General features: G+C 40.2%; 1 protein-coding gene across 1 annotated transcript in view; it reads left to right on the forward strand.

Moving 5' to 3' along the window:
- CAMK4 (calcium/calmodulin dependent protein kinase IV) overlaps positions 1-15,754 on the forward strand; it is a 218,090-nt gene extending 202,336 nt beyond the window's left edge. Inside the window, exons 8-11 of the mRNA XM_069492626.1 lie at positions 5,950-6,025; positions 10,670-10,796; positions 14,132-14,284; positions 15,320-15,754. Coding sequence (XP_069348727.1) covers positions 5,950-6,025; positions 10,670-10,796; positions 14,132-14,284; positions 15,320-15,754 — 791 coding nt within the window. The remainder of the gene's footprint in view (positions 1-5,949; positions 6,026-10,669; positions 10,797-14,131; positions 14,285-15,319) is intronic.
- The last annotated feature ends 4,198 nt before the right edge of the window (positions 15,755-19,952 follow it).

Genomic DNA, 19,952 nt, shown 5'->3' on the forward strand with positions numbered 1-19,952 from the left:
TTCTCCTTCTTACAGAGACACTCTGGCTGGTGGTATCTTTGGTCCACCATCTTGTCCTCACTTACTCTTGCTATAATTCTTCCCAGTGTTCAATAACTATCTTGTATCTGGATGTCTGAATTTTTGGTGATATCATGGAAATTTTCCTCAGCAATTCCCTCAAGTAGATTTTCCATGCTTTTTGCTCTTTGTTCTTCTCCCTCAGGGATACCTATAACTCTTATATTAGTTGCTTCATGTAGTCCCATATTTATTCATGTGATTGCTCAGTCTTTTTTATTCTCTTTTCTACCCATTGAATGACTATGTTAGTTTGAGAGCCTTGTCTTCAAACTCTGAAATTCTTTCTTCTCCTTGGTTTAGCCTGTTGTTGAAGATTTTCTCTGTGTTTTGAAATTCCCTAATTAACTTCTTCATTTCTTCAAGTTCCATTTTATCCTTTCTTATGTTGTGTAGCTCTTTAGTGACTTTTTCATTTTTTTCATTGATTTCCTGCAATTGACTTCTTTTATTTAGCTTTAAATTTTCTCTTCAATTCCATTTATCTTATATGCCTTCCATTTCCATCGTTTCGAGAATTTCCTTTGGTTGGAGTTCACTACTGTAGCTCCACTGTGATACCTTGGGGGTGTTGAATTGTTTTGTTTTTCATGTTGCCAGGTTTCTTTTGCTAGTTTCTTCTCATCTGTGTCCTCTTCTCTTGGCTCAGGGCTAATAAGTTTGCAGGTTACCTGTCCTCCTTTGCTGGGAACTCTCCTACTTAGTTAGAAGAAGGGGAGATCTCTAGATGGTGGCTTTTGGGTCATACTCTGGAATGTTAACCTGTCAGGGGAGGGGTGGGTGCACTGTGAGCCTATAGTGCAGCTGTTCTGTTTTGTCCCATTCCCCTGTGTTTCCCCAGTTCAACTCAGTGCTGGATGATGTTCATTCAGGGTGGTGCGTTGTTTCCTAGATCATTGTTGGAAATTTGATTTTGGGGCTGGGTGAGACCCTCTCCATGGAGGCTGGCATTGTAGAGGATTGCTCTGCCCAGGGTCTCCCTGTGTGGGTGACAGTGACAGCTGGATGAACCTATCTAGGCAGTGGTTTTGGGTGACCAGGCTGTGGGCATTTGCTTGAACCAGGTCCAAGCAACCCCCACCCATGTGACAAGGCATCTGCAGTCCCCACACTGGTAGAACAACCCCCTGACTGTGCAGCTCTGCCTCCAAGGTCCCCAGTTCCAGCTCTGAGGCTGTAGTGTAATAGTATATTGGCGGCTCAAGGCTTGGGGTTTTCTGGCAGAGTGTTGGACCTCAGGGCAGTTCCTCTGCCCAGAGGCAGTGGTGGAGACTCAGGGGTGGAATCTTGGGGTCCAGGCACAACACTGGAATTTTGTGGGTGGTGTCATGGGCCCAGCAAGAGCTCTGGAGCCACAGGGGCAGAGCCTCAGGCCCAGGCATAGCAAGAGCCTCATAGCTGGAAGTAGGGACCTCAGAGGCAGAGCCACACAGTCAGAGGGCTGTTCCATCAGTGTGGAGACTGCAGATGCCATGTCACATGGGCGGGGGTTGTTTGCAGCAGCCCACGGACCATAGAGGTGGGCCAGGGCTGCCAGCTGGCCAGGGTTCTCCCTTCATCTAAGTAGGTCTTGCTGAGACAGTCACCTAAGGTTTCCCAGGTGGTGCCTGTGGTGCTTGAGGTACCTCCTCTGCTCAGATCCTGCACTCGGGGGAGGGGGGGGAAGAACACGGAGATCCCAGTCACAGGGCATGGCACAGGGAAGTGTCCGCTCTGCCGGCTCCCTCCCCAGCTCAGCTGGGGTGATGCAAAAGCTGCTGCTGCAAAGCCAAGCCCGGTGCAGACCTAGGGCCATGTACCTGAGAGCTCAGGATGGCGTCAGCTGCAGAAACCCAGGATCGGCAGCCACCAGACCCCTGCTGCACCTGCTCTCCAGTGCAATGTCTCTGCCCAGATGCGGAGCAGCTCCATGATCAGTCCAGAGGTCTGTGGTGGTGAAAGGATTCCCCTCCCAGGTTGGGCTGCAGTGTCTGTGGGGTGAGTTAGGCCCCCAGGGCTTTATCCTCCAGCCCTTCCCCATGTGTGGATGCCTCCCCTCAGATCCCTTTGGTCTTGCCAAATGAATTGCCCCGTCACCTTCTCCTTCACTCTGTGTGTCCCACATCACTTCTACGGAGTTTTACAATGTTTCCAAGAAGAGCCATCCATAGGTAGGCATGTGCCTACAACTTTCAGTACTCTCCTTGAGATCAGCGCACACATGGGCTGCTTCTAATCCACTATCTACCCCTCCCACGCTGGGTTCTTTCAGTTCCTCCAGTGCCCCCTGGCTCCTTCCTGCCGCAGGGTCTTTGCAGAGGTGCTTTCTCCACTTGAAAGTCTCTTCTTTCTCATTCCTCAGCCATTTTCTTCTCCCCGTTGGCTAGTTAACTTCTCCAGATCCTTCACATCTCAGTTCAAACTCTGCTTGCTCTGATCACCTTCCCTGACCTCCATGACCAGGCCAACCGCTACTAAAGATAGCCTCCCTCCAAGCACTTCCAGTCACCACTTTGCTTTTCTTCATTTGATGTTTTTGATTAGCATCTGGCCCCCCCCCCCCACCAAATGTAAGCTCCATGAAGGCAGGGATTTGTTCCCTTTAATGCCCCGTTATTCCCCAGAAGCTCCTACACAGTGCCTATCATACAGCAGGTGCTTACTAAATATTTGGTGAGTTATTGATTGAGTGAATGAAGGATTGTTGATTTCATTCACCTTAGTCTTCTTCAGATTTGTTTTCCTTAAAAGAGTTAACAATAGCTTGAAAACGTCTTCTGATAAAGCATGCTGCTCTGCAGTTTTAACTTAATGAGTAGTAGAGAATCATAGAGCTCATCTATAATGCAGAAAAGATGATCCTACGTCTTTTCAAATGTTTTAAAAAACTGTTTTATACCTTAAAATTATTTTTCTTTTACTTTTATTTTGTTTATTTGTTTGTTTTTGTACTGAAGTGAGAAAATATATGAACGACAGCCAGAAGTACTTGTAGCATTAAGTATGGACTAATTGATGTCTTTTCTTGAACTAAATTGAAAGCAGTCAGCTATGTCTCACTCTAAGAAGCTCACAAATTAGTAGAATCACCTGCCAAGGACATTTGATACCTAGGAGATTTCAAAGGCTGGAGTGCCAGCACCTGAACTTTATTCTAGAAAGGATTTTGTTGCCTCTTGGAAAGGGTTCAGCTAGATTACAATAATGTGTTCTGCTGGTTCTGAACAAAGTCAAGGTCATATTAACTAAACTGAAAATATTTAAAGGTGATTGAGAAAGTTATCTAATTGTATCTAGGTGTTTTGACTTGGTTTGACCCCAATTTTACATTACAATTTGAAAATATACTTTAAGTTCTTTTTTGGGCCAGGCATGGTGGCTTGTGCCTGAAATCCCAGCACTTTGGGAGGCCAAGGTTGGTGGATCTCTTGAGGCCAGTAGTTTGAGACCAGCCTAGACAACATAGTGAGACCCCGACTCTACTATAATTTTTTTTTTTTTAAATTAGCTGGGTGTGGTGGCACATGCCTGTAGTCCTAGCTACTTGGGAGGCTGAGGCAGGAGGATCACTTGAGCCCAGGACTTCAAGGCTGCCGTGAGCTATGGTTGAGCCACTGCACCATGGCCTGGGAGAGAGAGCAAGACTCTGTCTCAAAATACACATATATGTTATTTTTTAAAACAATTATTTTTAAGAGAAATTTATTATGGAGGGCAAAAACATTCTATATTCCTTTTGTCTCGGTTATCCTCACTATGGAAGTTAGCTTTTCCCATGAAAAATTTACTCACATTGCTGCATAACGCCTCACAAAGAAATATTAATAAAGTGCCTCAGGAAAGTAAGGCTGCACCCAGCGCTGTGAAGGGAGATCAGATATTGCCATGTCGGGTATGAAACTCAGCTGCCCTATAGTGGATGCAAACAGCACTTTGTTCCACAGTATTCACTGTCTCTGGGGCCCTTGGTCTGGGAACCACAAGAAATGGCCAGAGAAAACACCCGACCCTTGCCAGGATGTGTCTCTGGCCAGCACAGGAAGGGAGGGTTGATTTCACTAGAGCCAACAGACTGAGTCTCCGCAGGGCAGCATGCACGCTAGCCGAAGCAGTGGGAAAGGCAGCATGTTCTGCAGGTTAGAATGTTTGTGTTTGTCCTCTCTTCTTGCTTGAATGATCAGTAACTAATCCTTTACTAATGGCACAGTGGGTAGCAGGTGAAAACTCAAAGTAAACTTGGAAAGCAACTAGTTCGATTCATTCAGATTTTAGAGGTTAAAAACCAAGACCCAGAAAATGTAAAAGGCTCCCCCCAACATATTGCTGTATTTATGTTTAAATGTCAGTGCCAGGGCTTGATAGCATTTCAGACCAGATAAGAATCGCTGGTGTGAAGACCTGAGTGGGGAAGGACTCAATACGCATGCTCAGTATGCATGCATTAGTTCCCTGACTGCAACAGCTCCCAGAGACAAAGACAAGCAGCAGGAGCCCTCCTGCAAGCAGCAGCCTAATCTGAGTTCCCCATACAGTGTGATAAGCAAAGCGCTTGCAAGTGGGAGTTCACTGTTGGGGCTCAAGGCACCTTCTGTGTGGTGCAGATTGCCCTAGGGAGTGAAAGCTACTCTCACAGAGCCAATAATGTTGACACTGAGCATGGATTTTTCTTAATTTTGTTAATTAAATCTTAAAGGAAAATTTTCTAGGAATAATTCATCTGTACATAAGAAAAATTTGGCTGCAGATGCAATTTCTTAAAGGGTGCATCCTCCTGAATTGCTGTTTGGAGTGATAAAACACACGCCCTCATTTTATCACACAGGCTCTTCATCTCCTATGTTTTATCTCACACAGTTTCTACAGGGAAGAGAAAATCCTACTGGAACAGGGTAAGGGGAAGGGATAGCATGGGAAGAGGTCAGCAGGACATCCACAGTACTTCTCCCTATGCAGTAAATCCAGAGTCCTGGAGGACAGCCTCCTTCCAGAGCTCCCTTAGCAAACACTGCATATGACATTTCCAGCCCGAGTGGACAGCCCCCAGCCCAGAGAAGGAGTGTGGTGTCCTTGTCCCCAAGCCTCCCTCAAAGAACCCTAGGCATTTATCAAGTAGCTCCTTTCTCGGGGACCCCACTGGCATCTACGGCACTTGTGTTCAAAATCGAAGAAGGCCACTCTGGGCTCTAGGCCTGAACCCTGTTTCTCCGTGGATGGTAGAGCTCTCATTTCTCTTTTTCTTATGTTGTTTGTTAGGCAAACAAACAACAGCCCCACTCCTCAGGGCAAACCACTGGACCCAGTTAACTCCCCATTTTTACAGACCCATGGTAATAAAAATATAAAAGTTCTTGCTGTTCTCCATTCCAGGGCCATTTCATGGCCGAGAAGATGTTCCCTTTTCACAATGGTGGTCAGGGACATTATAAGCTGCTCATTGTGTGCAGAGAAGTCCCTGTTTCTCAGTTCATGACCCCAAGCTGACCGGGAATAGCTGTTCCCTGGAGACCTACATGTGCCAGGGCCCCTCCTGGCTCCTTTCCCCACCTTCCAGCACTGGAGATGTGCCAATCTTCCCCACCATAAGGCCTGACCCTTCCTTTTCTATGTACAAAGCTCCCTTTGAAGTAAGGGGTCTTTGTAACAGAGATATAGCTGTATCATAATGTTCCAAGATAGAATATTAAAGTTAATAGCTTTACTTTTATGCATCACAAACACTGAGGGCCTATAATTTCTCCCACTAAAATAGACATAAGAATTTTTAGCCTTATACTGTGGTTTGGGGAGAGAAGATCGAATTATATTGTTCTGAAGTTTTGTTGATGAATTTATTTCTTTCCCATTGCTTGTTATGAAAATGTGAATATTGAATTTAGCTCCAATTTAACACAGTTTTCACTTTTTCTGCAGCACCTGAAATTCTTAGAGGCTGTGCCTATGGACCTGAGGTGGACATGTGGTCTGTAGGAATAATCACCTACATCTTGTAAGTCATGAAAAGCAATTTCTATGCAAACTGTTTGCCTTTTTATAACATTTTCTAGGTACCTATAGTGCTCATAAAAACCAAGATTATTTTTTGACTTTTTGTAATTTTCTATTACATACTAAAGTAGTTAGTGATAGAATTTTCTGAAAATGAGTATTCATTTTTATTTTGTAACTTTCTTGGGGCAAGAACTTCCGTCCAGCGCTTTTCTGTGCCTCATCTGCTATGCAATGTTATGACAGATTTGGGGAACAATTCATAATTTCACAGTAGTAATGAATGTGAAACCCAAGTCCACCTATGAAACTTGTTCTTGTTTTACTTATTTGCATCGTATCTAAAATAAGTAGACTATTAGTCTTTTTAAAAGGGGAAGTGGCTATTTAATTTTTTAAGCATCCCAAACTGGTGTATTTCTTTTCAGGAATATTTTAAATGCATTTGACTATTAATTTTGTTTCCCATTTGTTAGATTTTCAAGGGCCTTGAGTTTAATACCCTACACAGGTTTCTCTGGGAGAAAAAAAATAAGCTAAATATTTCACTCTCTGGTATCCTCAACTCCATCCCTGAGCTCCTGTCTAATATGAAATAAGGAATTTTAGGAAATCCAAAGAGATGATAGAATTGCAGGTGATGAGGAAAATCACCAAACAAATGGAAGAGTGGCTGAAAAGAAAGATTGCTATGGGACAACTGAAAAACAAGATATCAATGAGTTTGAGAGATTAATTCAAAACAAGCGATCCGGTTGCCATGTAGAGAATACCGCAGAGTTAGTTATTGGAACCTGTAACATTCAAATCTATAAGATTTTGGAGGGTTAGAAAGAAAGTATATTAGTCTGCTTGGGCTGCCATAACAAAATATAGAGACTGGGTGGTTTAAACAATGGAAATTTATTTTCTCACAGTTCTGGAGGCTGGAAGTTTAAGATCAGGGTGTCAGCATTGTTGGATTCTGGGGAGGGCCGTCTTCCTGGCTTGCAAGTGGCCACCTTCTCACTGTGTCTTCACATGGTGGGAAGAGAGAGAGAGAGCAAGCTCTTTGGTGTTTCTTCTTAGGAGAGGATGAATCCCATGGTGAGGGCCCCACCCTCGTGACTTCATCTAAACCCGATTACTACCCAAAGGCTCCATGTCCAAATACTACCACATTAGGGGTTAAGGTTTCAACATATGACTTTGGGGAGGACATGATTCAGTCCATAGCAGAAAAAGTTGTTTGGAAGTTTTTTTAAATTTGTTTTTAACTTAATAATGATCTTAGAAAGCACAATGTCCAGGTCATATGGACCAGGAATGGGGTAACTGGTGTAAGACCCCCAAGCATGTTAGCAAACTCTAAGTTCACCTGTGTATATATACTGGTTGAATAGCCAAGACAAAGAGGTTTAACAAGCAACCCATAAAATAGCCATCTGCTAATTTTAATAGCAAAAGATATTTTCAATGTTCAATTCCCTGTGCCTCTAGACCGTATTCAAGCTTGAGAACAACTTAGAGAGGTAGAAAACCATGTTTTTTCTTAGGAAAGTGCAAACTCTTAGGTAATTTATGTTCACCACACTAAGTGCTTAATTCATTACAATGACTTCCTCCCTGGCCACATTGTAGAATTCCTTCTACTTGTGTTTGAGATCACTTTTATACTAGAGAAAGAATGTTGTCTCCTGAATTACGTAAGTGACCTATCATACTTAGCGACACCAAGTAAAAAAGTGAACTATACAGATAAGGATTCAGGTTTGACCCTAAAATATAAAGGTACCCAATTACAATTTTGTGTTGAAATATACGGGGAGGAGTTGAAGTATTAATGGTATAAAAGAATTTGGAAAGATGGAAGTCAGAAGTTAAGTTATATTCTCCCAGAATAACTGGTATACGGTATGAGTAAACCTCCGTAATATGGCCACTGACATGGGAAAATGAAGGGAAAGACAAATGTAAACATTTGAGAAACATTTTATTATAACCCTGAAGACAAATTTAAAAATGTATCAATGTCTTTACCCCTAGTCCATTACCAAATTGTACAAACTATTTTTTATATTTCTTTTATCTTGATACACTGAAGGTAATTAATCAATAGGTGTTAGTTGAAAATAAGAGTAGCAGCCCCCAAAATGGAAATGACAGTGCTGGTTACACCTAACATCCTTTAGTTCTATACTAACTTCTACCAACCCCTAAGCCTGAGGACTTTTTGCTTAGCCTGAAGTTCATTAATAACTGGTCAAGTCCACCTGCAAGGTTCATTGACACATTTTCTCTAGTGCATTGTGCCACTGGATCTATGTATCTCCCTTATTGTACCAGTTTAGCTTTGCTGTGTACCCAGTGGCCTACAGGCAACCTAGCCTCTGACCTCTACACACCCGACTCATTACACCAGAGTGGCTCAGAGCCAGAAAGGAACAGAAGTAACCAAATGAAGAATTAGAACTGAGGATCCATTTGTTGGTGATTCCTGGCAAAGTAAATGTTGCAGTGAAGCTACATTATGAACTTCAGCCGAATCCTTTCTTCTATGTCCCAAACGTTGAGGCACCTGTTTTATAATACATACACTTGCCTATATGTACACATAAACTCTGGAGTTTATTTTTGAATAAAACCATGAATAGAAGTATGATTCTTACGATCGGTGTAGAGACCTCTGTTCACTCCTGCCCCTGTTCTTATGGCTACTGCTGCATTTTAACACTTCATTCTTTCCTTCTTAAAAGCTTAAAAGCTCGTCACCACCAGGCTTTCTTGGTATGGCTTTGCTATTTCTAAAGGTAACATTCGGCTGAAAATGAAGACCATTCTGTTGTTTCTCCCAGGAATTCTGGTCTCTCTACCTGTTGCACCTAAACCCTCTGCCCCGTAGACGAAAGCTGCAGGACTGGGCCTCCTGATCTGACCAGAATCAGAACATCAGCGATTCCAATTCTCTCCTTTAGCTTTCAACATTACAGCTGGGCCCAAAGGCTTGGACTTAGCCTGCATAACACATTCACACTTCAGCCCTGTGTAATCCCAATATGCTCCTGATCTGTCATTGCTGGAGTTAAAATATTACCATTTCTGAAGGTTTTTTGCACAGTGTGTGGTGTGCTTGCTACTCTCACATGTCTTCCATTTTTGGCATTTCAGGCTGACACAACATAAACTTTTTACCTCTGTCACCAAAGCACAAAGTCACTGACATGATTGAAATGAGCACTATAATTCCTGAATTGTCATTTTTGTCTTAGATTTTCAGAAGAGAAAACATAAGGAGCCTCCTAAATTAAGTCTGAAAAGTTGGCTAATTTCTCCATGACTAATCAGCAACAGGCCATAATTTTCTAGTGTTGTGGAAGGTCAGGGAGGGCCAGACTCTCTCCTTGTCAAGGCATGGACATGCACTCCCATCTCTCCTTATGTGTCCCTTCCAGTCCCTTCTAAGGGTAGGTCTGGAGTGGGATTCTCCGGGCAGACTGCTGCAGTAGGGAGAAGGAGAATGCATTGCTCAGGCCTTAGCACTTTCAAGACTGGCCTTTTCCCAGCTGGCTCCAAAATATTTGGAAGAGACAAAGACTCTCCCAGTGGGACATTCTGTGAACAAAAGCACATAAGAAACCACTTCTTCCTAAAAACTCATCATATTAGGATGCATTTGAATTTTCGTGCTCTGCACCAACCTGACCAGCTTGAAGAAAGAATTTACTCATTCCTGCTCCACCACCCCCATTCTTTTCAAATGCAATACCTGTGACACATACCCTGGCACCCGCTTTGTTCCCTTTTGATCCCTAGTGATTTCAGCACCTCCGCCCATTTATCAACAGTGGAGACTTGGTGGTCCCAGACAAACAACTGCTTTTCCTCTCTCTCTCTTTAGGATGGCTGAGATGGTTCCCTGTTCCTTGCCCCCCACTTTTCCCAATCATTTTAAGCTGACCCTGTAGTGGAAAATGAAAACGAAAGAGTAGAACATCTTTAAGATATACAAAAGTGAGGGAGGGTAACATACAAGAATGAGCTAAATCTAGGCTGCTTATCTCTCTGGGCTGTATCCAGTCACTGTATTAATAGATTTTTTGAGGCCGTTGCCCGTTTTAACTCCTACCTTTGTTTACTCTGAAATCCAAACTGGAATGGGATGGAAATACAATACTTTACTCATTTCTATGGAGGAATTCATCAAATAGGGCAGAACAAAAATGAGCAAAAAATCCTTTCTTTCCATTTTTTAATCTCTTTACTCTCAAAATCCTAACTCTTCCATTTTATACTAAATTGCAACTGAAATCAATCTGTCTGTCTGTCTTCTCAATTCCTATGAAAAAAATCTGTGGACAATCCTTAGCATAATGCCTATAATAATGTTAGCTATTATTATTCTTATTTCTATGTGCCATAATTTTAATATTATAGCTTTTGTAGGACTCCTAAGTTGCTTTTATATCATTCCTACTTCCTGAAGACATAATTGTGTGTTTACATTATCAATAGTGAATTGTAACAAGGCAATTACATACTTGTGCTGAGTAGGCTTGATCCAGAGCAGGGAGCTGTTAAAAAGGGTAGTCTTGAATTTCTGCAGAAATTTGATGAAAGATGCCTAGGCTTTTAAAGACATTTTATTCTCTATATTTTGTCCCTCTAGACTTTGTGGATTTGAACCATTCTATGATGAAAGAGGCGATCAGTTCATGTTCAGGAGAATTCTGAATTGTGAATATTACTTTATCTCCCCCTGGTGGGATGAAGTATCTCTAAATGCCAAGGACTTGGTAAGTGCGACTAAAGCAAAATGAAACAAAATGAAATAAATTCATTTTAACTAATTAGTAGGCACTGTTATTTTTAAAAATTTACCCCTATTAATATCATTTTTCTTTTCAACTTCAAAGTACTTTTAGGAAAATAATGCACATTAATACATTTTCCTTTTAGATAGTAAAAATAGATATTTTTTGACTCATCATTAGCTGAATTATCACAAATTACAATTATTGCAGTGTTAATGAGGTTTTACTGCATCTTTAGTATAGAGCCTTGCTTATGAAGAAAGCTATGCTGTGTGAATCCAAACATAATTTAAACAGAAGAATTCTGTTTTAACATGGCTTTCTACTGCCTAGATTCAGATGTACTTCAAATAAAGCAATGTTGCTTCTGGAAATTTCATTCAAACTTATGAAAACATCCTCATAGCAATACAAGTCTCATTATAAAAAAGTTCCACTGTATTAATAGTGCATTTTGTTTGCTCATTTGTTTGACAGTGCACCTCAATATTAGCAATATTGCTAATATTGGAGTTTATTTGCATTCAAGAAACACACACCAACTGGGGGGTTGATCCACCTCTTCTAAAATAAAGAGGATGCTAACATGGGACTGAAATGTTTACCATCAATTCTCCAGAGAAAATCCACATAGAAATAATCCAGAACTGACTTTTGGATAACAGAAGGTTAGATCTCCAAGGGATCTTGGGGCCATCTAGTCGTCCCCTAATTTTAAAGATGAGTGTGATAAAGACTAGAGAGGTGAAATGACTGCCAAAACTCACACAGCTTCCAGGCAGAAAGACAGTACTAGGACTGGTTCAGGTTTCCAGACACTCTGTCCAGTGCTCTTTTGCCTTCAAGCATTTCTTGCTACTCTGCATTTTCTCATGGAACTGATCCCTGAGAGCCCGTGGCTTTTCCAGCATGACTGCGAAGAGAGGGACAGTGTGTGCAATGTGTGGATATGTCATCCCAGCTCCTCCCTCAAGACAGACGCCATGCTCCGAAACATCTCTTGAATCCAGCCACTTCTCTCCACCTCCACCACCTCTGTCCCAGTCCAAGCCGCCATCCTCTCCCACCTGGACCACTGCTACAACCTCTTATCTAATCTCCCTGCCTCTTCCCGTGGCCTTCTCAAATACGGCTCCACACAGGCTCCAGAGGAATGGTCTCATACATAAATCACATCATGTCACTCCCCTGCTTTGAGGCTCTTAGGATACAACCCGAAATCCATAACAAGATCTGCATGGCACTGCCTGGTCTGGAGCCTGCCGCCGTCTCCCGTGCCTTCACTAGCTCCATAGCCCTCTGTTTTGCTACTCTTCACTGGAGTGCATCAGACTTCCACTTCCTCAGCAGTGTGGCTCACGATATTGGCCACTGCTCTTTCTTCTGCTTTGTAATGTTCTCTCTCCCTTCCTCCTCATCTCCTTCCTCCCCATCACACACACACACACACCCCTCTTTGCCTGGGTGACTCTTATCGTCCAGCCCTAGCTGCCACTAGACATCCCCTGGAGGCGAGGTCACCTCCTCCTCCACTCCCTCCCTCCCACAGTTGGTTCCTTCAGCCACATTATTCCTTTGCCCCCAGTACTCCTCCTTTCATAGTAGTCATCACTTATAGTTACCCATTCAATGGTCTTCTTTAATTAGAGTATAAGCTCTGGAGAGGGCAATGCATGTGTGCTCAGATCTTAGTACTATTAGTAGATAGGCATATAGTGCAGGCTCAGTAAATGTTCATTGAATGCAATGAATCAGAAATAAACCATGGAATTTTAGAGTCTGACACATCTGGATTCAAGTGCCCCCTTTGTCGTGACCTAGAAGTGTGGCCTTGGGCTTATTAGCTAACCTCTCTATGCTTTGTTTTCTCATCTAGGATGACAATGGTACCTATCTGTAGGTTGTTGTGAGAATTAAGGTACTCAATGCATGTTAAACTAGCACCAACTAATTCTGCCCTCTACAAATCCAGTGTCTTTAGCCCAAACACACATTCCTTTGCAAATGCTACAGAAATGACATGACAGGAGAACCAGATAATATTGATTCCTTATTTTGACTTGCTGCCTGATTTTTTAGCCTGTGTTCACTTCTTTTTAGGGTTAGGCAAGACCTTAGACCTAAAATCATCCAAAGCTCCTCATTTTATATAGGAGCAGGCCAAAGTCCAGAGAGATTGACTACCTTGGAGGCATCATAGTATAGTGACCACAAGATGAGCTCTGATATAACACAGAGCTGAGTTTGAATACAGGCCCCACCACTTACAAATCGTCTGACCTTAGGCAAACCACTAAGTCTTTCTGAACTTCCTTCCATCCCTCATTTAGGAATTGGTACTAATAGTTCCAAATGATAAGGTTATTAAAAGGATTGCATACATTTTTAGAAACTTTTATATGCATCCAAAATGCATTTGCAAGGAATTAAGGTAGAAATGAGATCTTGTAAGAAAAGTGTCTGGAGAGTGTTCATAGGCACTCATTTCATGTGTGTCTATGTCTAGGGTCACTAAAGTAGGTAGAGGCATAACTGGGGCTTGTACACAACTCCTGGCTCCAAATAGTCTCTACTTTACACCAGGTCACCCCTACTGAGCCCAGAGTCATGGATTACTTCATTTGGTGACTTTCCTGGCAATTTATAGTCTGCTCATTCTCACCAGCAGGAGTAAACCTCCCAGAACAGGCTGCCAGTTGGTTGGGTTCAGTCCTTTAAGCTAATCATGCCCTCAATCCAGTGACTTCTTTACTTTGATTCTGAAATGGCTTTTAAGCTCTGAGTTTATTCCTTCAAGTACCCTCAAGGGATTAGAGAGAAAGATCTAGAAACCTCAAGATAGAATAAGATAGTATTCCATAGGGGCTGGGATACTATCCTTTTTGCTTGCCATTTAATCCCACAGAAAGAATGATGATGCATGAATAATTCCATTACCGTGGAGATGTATTTTAAGTTCCGAATTCTAGGTGATGGTGAAGTGCAGCCTAGAACAATCCGATGCTGTTTCTGACTTCAAAGAACTTCTAGTCCACAGGCAAGCAAGGACCTATTTCTTTGACTTCTGCTGGAAAGCAGTCTGCCAGTTTGGAGTCTCAGGTGGTACACACTGGGCTCCCTCAGCTACTGCTACCTGAAGCTGTTCCTACCCACAGTGACCTCGGAGGGCTTAAACAATTTTATAAGGAATATTTACTGTTATTGAATGTCTAATTACTACTAGGGAAATAAAATGAGACCTAGAAGTTCACAAGCTGAGGGCAAGCCCAGGTCACCATAAAAATCTCCCTAAGTCTAATGGTTCTTTATCATTTCAGGTCAGAAAATTAATTGTTTTGGATCCTAAGAAAAGGCTGACTACCTTTCAAGCTCTTCAGCACCCGTGGGTCACAGGTAAAGCAGCCAATTTTGTACACATGGATACCGCTCAAAAGAAGCTCCAAGAGTTCAATGCTCGGCGCAAGCTTAAGGTAAGATAGCATATTTTTGTTGTTTTTTAAGGAAAAAAACCCAGAGGATTCTCTATCTTGATTTCTCAATGATAGCTCTACCATTCTTCATCTAATATTATTATTCATCTCCTATGGCCCCAGGGGAAAATCCTGCTTTGAAATCCCAAAAATACTGACACAAAGCCACTTATAGTTTTGTTATCCTCTCATAAGAAATTCATTATTAACGAAAAAGAATGTGTTATTTGTTGAGATTGACTCACCAAATATATTATTGCTGCTTCTCATCTAATTAAAGTGAGCTGCTTGAACAGCATTTTTCAAGAAACTGGTGTTTATTCAGAAAGTTGTTTTCTTTTTGAATATGTCAAAATTGGGAAATAATTTTTGAAACTATATTTGATAATGTAGACAATTATTATACTTGACAAAAATTAAGATGATTTAAATGATATAGAAAATTTTTCATCAAAGTATATCTACTTTTTTATAATACATATGGATTAGAGATTTTGTGTTTTCTATTACATAATGGTGTTTAGGACTAGCTCTGTAAATTGGCAATCTCAGAAAGCAGCTGGGGGTTAAAAATCGACTCCCAGTCAACAATTGCTCACAGGCTGATCCAGATTGAGTAGATCTGAAGGAATCCATGGTCAAATTAATTTGAAATACCCTGGATTAAATAATGTTGACTTAACCTAGGATTTCTCAAGTTAATTTGACCATGTAACTCTTTAATCACCATGTTCCATGAAACAAATACTTTGGGAAACACAGTCTAAAATTTTTAAAAACTGATCATCCATGGATAAACACATTTACTTAGGCTTTCAATTATCCAGATAATTAAATACACTAATCTGAGATTTAAAAGGTTTTGCTGTTTGCTCTCCAAACAAGTTTTCATTCAGCAATCTAGCAATAATATACTTTGGAAGATTGAACACTAACCTATAAATCAGACTCCCTAAAAGCAAAGTTGGGGTTGAGCTCTAATTTGGGACTTTAAGTGGAGGTAACACTGACTGACACTTTCCTATTTCCTATCAGGCAGCGGTGAAGGCTGTGGTGGCCTCTTCCCGTTTGGGAAGTGCCAGCAGTAGCCACAGTGGCATCCAGGAGAGCCAGAAGGCTAGCCGAGACCCATCTCCAATCCAACACAGCAACGAGGACATCAAAGCTATTCCAGAAGGAGAGAAAATTCAAGAAGATGGAGCCCAAGCAACAGTTGAGGAGGCAGAGGCTGAGCTGATGAAGGTGCAGACCTCTGAGGAAGTTAAAGATGCAGATATAAATGCTGAAAAGGCCCCCAAGATGGTGCCCAAGGCATGGGAGGATGGGGTAAAGGTGGCTGACCTGGAAGTAAAGGAGGGCCATGTAGAGGAGAAGACTTTGGAAGAAGCAGCAGCCCCCAAACAAGGGCAAGAAAATGCTGCTGCGGGATTTGGAATTCCACAGCAAGATGTGATCCTGCCAGAGTACTAAGTCGGCTTCCTTCAGATATGGAAGCCAAACTCCGGCAATTTTATGTACTTTGTCCTTCAGCAAGGAAGGTGTGGAAGCATGATATGCACTATAGTGATTCTGTTTTTGAGGTGCAAAAAAATACATATATACCAGTTGGTAATCCTAACTTCAATGCATGTGACTGCTTTATGAAAATAATAGTGTCTTCTATGGCATGTAATGGATACCTAATACCAATGAGTTAAATTTGAAATTGCAAGTAAACACAACATTACACTTAAAAACATACATTTTCAGCAACCAGTGGCACACATTTGAAGTGAATAGTAGCAAATTATTTTTGCTTTGAAGACCTAGCCATCCCACATCCTTTAGATTTCTTCACAAGGCAGTAATTCCTTTGAACTACCGCTCAGCTAATACTAGTGCTATAAGACATGGTCCCATGACTTTCTCATTTTACTTTTTATCATTAATGTGTTCAAACTGTGTACGAGGAGATGATTGTAGGTGATAGCTGTACAGTATGTGCAAAAAAAAAAAAAAAAATTCCACTTCCAATGGTAAGAAATTGAAGCACACTTTTAAGGGCCATGAAACCATATGCCCCTAAAGCTTATATGGAGAATGCTTTTTTATTTTATTTTTCCTTATACATACTATATTAATAATAACCAAAATGTTCTATCATAACATTCTGCCATTTTACAACCCTGGAGGAAGTATTTTGCAAACTCATGCTGGGTTTTATCTGCTAAGTGAGACATATGCTTAGTTTCATTCTTTCCTTCACCTGCTGTCCAATAAGATGTCCTTCTGATGGACAAAACTTCGGGGAGAATAAAGAAAATTAGGGAAGAAAAGGAGGCAAGATCGGTATTTAGACTGATGAAGATAAGATTGATGACTTTTCATTTTCCAGATATAATTGTATTTATTTGTGAATTTATACAACCTGACAAATAGGAACATTTTAAGGGATAATCTCTATAATTACCGAGTTTCAAATATTCAGAAAAATCTATCCTGCAGGTTGGTGCCAAAATATCTGAATAGAGTAGGAATAATATTCCATTATAAAATCATTTATTATCCACTTTACTAGAATAAGGAAACATTATTGCTTAGAAAAAAATCCTTTTCTCTCCAATTGATGGCTATCTAGATATACTGCTTATGAACTAAAGCTATTTAGGAAAAGCTATTATATCTTTTTCTCATATTTGGAACAGAAGAGCTCATATTTTACAATGTAGTTTTGGAAATGTCCATGTCAAGAAGTTTAGTACAATGCAACTTTTTATTTACTTTAAAAAGCAAGCAAAAACCAAAATAAAGAAAAAAACACTGACTTCAAATCAGACGCCTGAGAAGCTAGAACATTAGACCTAATATTTAGTATGATTTTTTTCCCCAGAATAAATATAGTTTTTCTTTGACTTTCATAGGAATGCTTTTCCCTTATAGAAATTGCACTAAGTCCAAGTATCTCAAATTTATTTTTAGGTTAAGTTGAAATGAACATTTTATCAAATTAATTATGTATTATTTTTAGTGAGTTTTCTTAATTTTAAAAAATAATTATTTTCAAAGACCAAAATAGAGATAAATATGACCATCACATAAAAATCTTCACAAAAAAAAAAAGATCTTAAATTCCTTTGGTTCTTCCTCAAAGCTATTAAATTGGAAAATGAAATTAAATCTCTGATTTCTGGAGGCTGTTGGACCTCAGTAGACATTCTGCTTTCCAAGCACAAATCCCCCTTTCCTACTATTCTCACGAGAAGAAAACAAGATAGGATTTCTCATCTTCCACAGTGTAGGGATCTGACAGGTCACACTGACGTGAGGCCCTGAAGGGGCACATCATGTGGGCTCAGATTATTTTTTGTTTTATTTTATTTTTACTATCTAGTAAGGAGCATTTATCCTCTTTTTCCCTCTTTCCTTCCTTCCTCCTTTAATTATTCCCTCTCAAAATTTTGGCTGTTTTAAAGGGCTCACTATTTTTAACCTTTAAAAATGCCTTCTTGATTAAGTATTAATATTAAGATTTCCATTTAAGAAGATTAATATCCTGGTGTACTTTTCCCCATGAGACTTAACAGATGTATGTGATAAATGTCCCATATATCAGAAGAGGGAAGAAGAGAGAAGAAAGGAGAAGAAAGGTGTCTTGTTAGAAGGTGGCAATTAGTTGGAAGATCAGAACACAGCATCCCTCCCAGCCTACACCCATAGTGTTCCAAGGGCAGTTGTTATATCATTCCAACACCAGGGTGGACCGCATTCATTGGCCCTGTGGACTAGGGAAAGAGCATTGCAAATGCCAGGGCCAAGTGTGTTTTAGAATTTACCCATTTAAATAAGTGCACATGGCTATTCTTTGGTGAATACTCAAGAATGTCTTGGCAATTTCCTCTATCTTTTTTTAACCTGTAAACTGTATTCTCTAAAAAAAATGGAGTTTTAAAATTTTGACTCCTATGTTAAAGATTAAGTCCTGGTAATGCCTTCATAGTGACTAATTTAGTAGTTTCAGTGGGAAACAAGTCAGACTTCTGCAAAAATTGGTCATTTCAAAGTATTCAAGGATTTCCTATGAATACATCCTAAGTTAGGATAATTCTGTTAGTATTTTTGAAGGAATAGCTAATGTTTATGTTGCTTGTTAAAATGGGATATATTATCTATCTCAAAGATTACTTAGCTAAATAATGGTATACAAATAGAGACAATCTGAGAAAATATTTTATAACATTACTCCTAATTGACAATATAGTCCCAATGCAAAGGAATAAAAGAAATTTCAGCAAAGAACAGTATATTACATTTTGTTATTTATAGAGCTGACAATTATCACATTATATTATTGGTTTTTATTTTGAGGTAAGTTCAGATATATAGCATAAACTAATTTTTTTTACTATGAAGGACAATCTTGAATTATTTTCCCCATTAAAAAGTCTAATTGGAATCCTGGTCACTTTCGCAAACGTTAAGAGCTCATTTGTCCCAGGGATGCATAAATAGGGTAAAAATTAGGATAATATGGCTGTAGAAGTTATTGTCCAGAACAAGTGCTGTCTAATATAAATATAATGCAAGCCACATATGTAATTTTAAATTTTCCATTAGCCACATTTTAAAAAATAAAAAAGATAAAATTAATTATAGTATTTTAATACAATATCTCCAAATTATTATGTCAATATGTAGCCATTAATAAAAATTAACAAAATATTTTGAATTCTCTGTTTTTATACTAAATTTTCATAATCAGGAGTGCATGTTACACCTTTGGTACATCAAGTGCTCAGTAGCCACATGCAGCTAGTGGCCACCATATTAGACAGCACGGTCTAGAATACTTCTGATTTTAAGCAAAGTGACATTTGAGTTTCTATGTTTAGATTTGAGCTGCCTCAGTTTTCACGTTGATGAGTTGGTGGGAGGCCAAAAAGAAAATGTTTCAGAAATGTTATAGACTAAATAAAAAGCTGTTGGCCACTCCTGACCATTCATGTGCTTCAGAAGAAAACACTCTTCAGAAGAAAAGTGTTACCCAGCATGACTTCAAAGAACAATACTTTCTGGGCATTGCTAAGTTATCTAGTGACCTCAGTCCCTCTGATTCCTCTTTGGGCCATGGAATCTTGACTGCAGCCTAAGTACTGCCACAAAGCCAGTAGTATTCTTGCTTACCAAAATCTACTGTCAGCCAAACAGTGTCTCCATTCAGGAAAGACTACATATGGAATCCGGTTTTGTAGGCCTGGACTAAGATGAATATTATCCTTGTGTTACAGGCAATATGTCTTTCTAGAAATCTACTGGACCATACCAAATTTGCATGATGAAGATTGTATGATGATGGTGATACCATGCCAGTTTCCCCCAAGAGGGGATATGATCATGGCCCAGCATTTTTTTAGATTTCCTTAGAAGGATTTAATCAACACTGCCATTGCACACCGATTCAAAAAAAGACTTTCAGAAATTTTTTACATACTGATTTTAGAATAATCCTCAAGGTTCTATTGTCATTTTTAGTGGCAGACTTAAAAGGAAAGGAACAGTTTGCCTGTCATTATGACCTCAGTTATCTAGTATTTAAAAAATTTTTGTAATTTAGAATGTTTGGCGACCGCTCTGCCCAGTTGCACATGCAAGGGTGGGGTGCCTAGAGGCTGATGATAGGGAAAGAGCCATT

Source organism: Eulemur rufifrons, chromosome 17 (genome assembly GCF_041146395.1).
Source record: "Eulemur rufifrons isolate Redbay chromosome 17, OSU_ERuf_1, whole genome shotgun sequence".
NCBI lineage: Eukaryota > Metazoa > Chordata > Mammalia > Primates > Lemuridae > Eulemur > Eulemur rufifrons.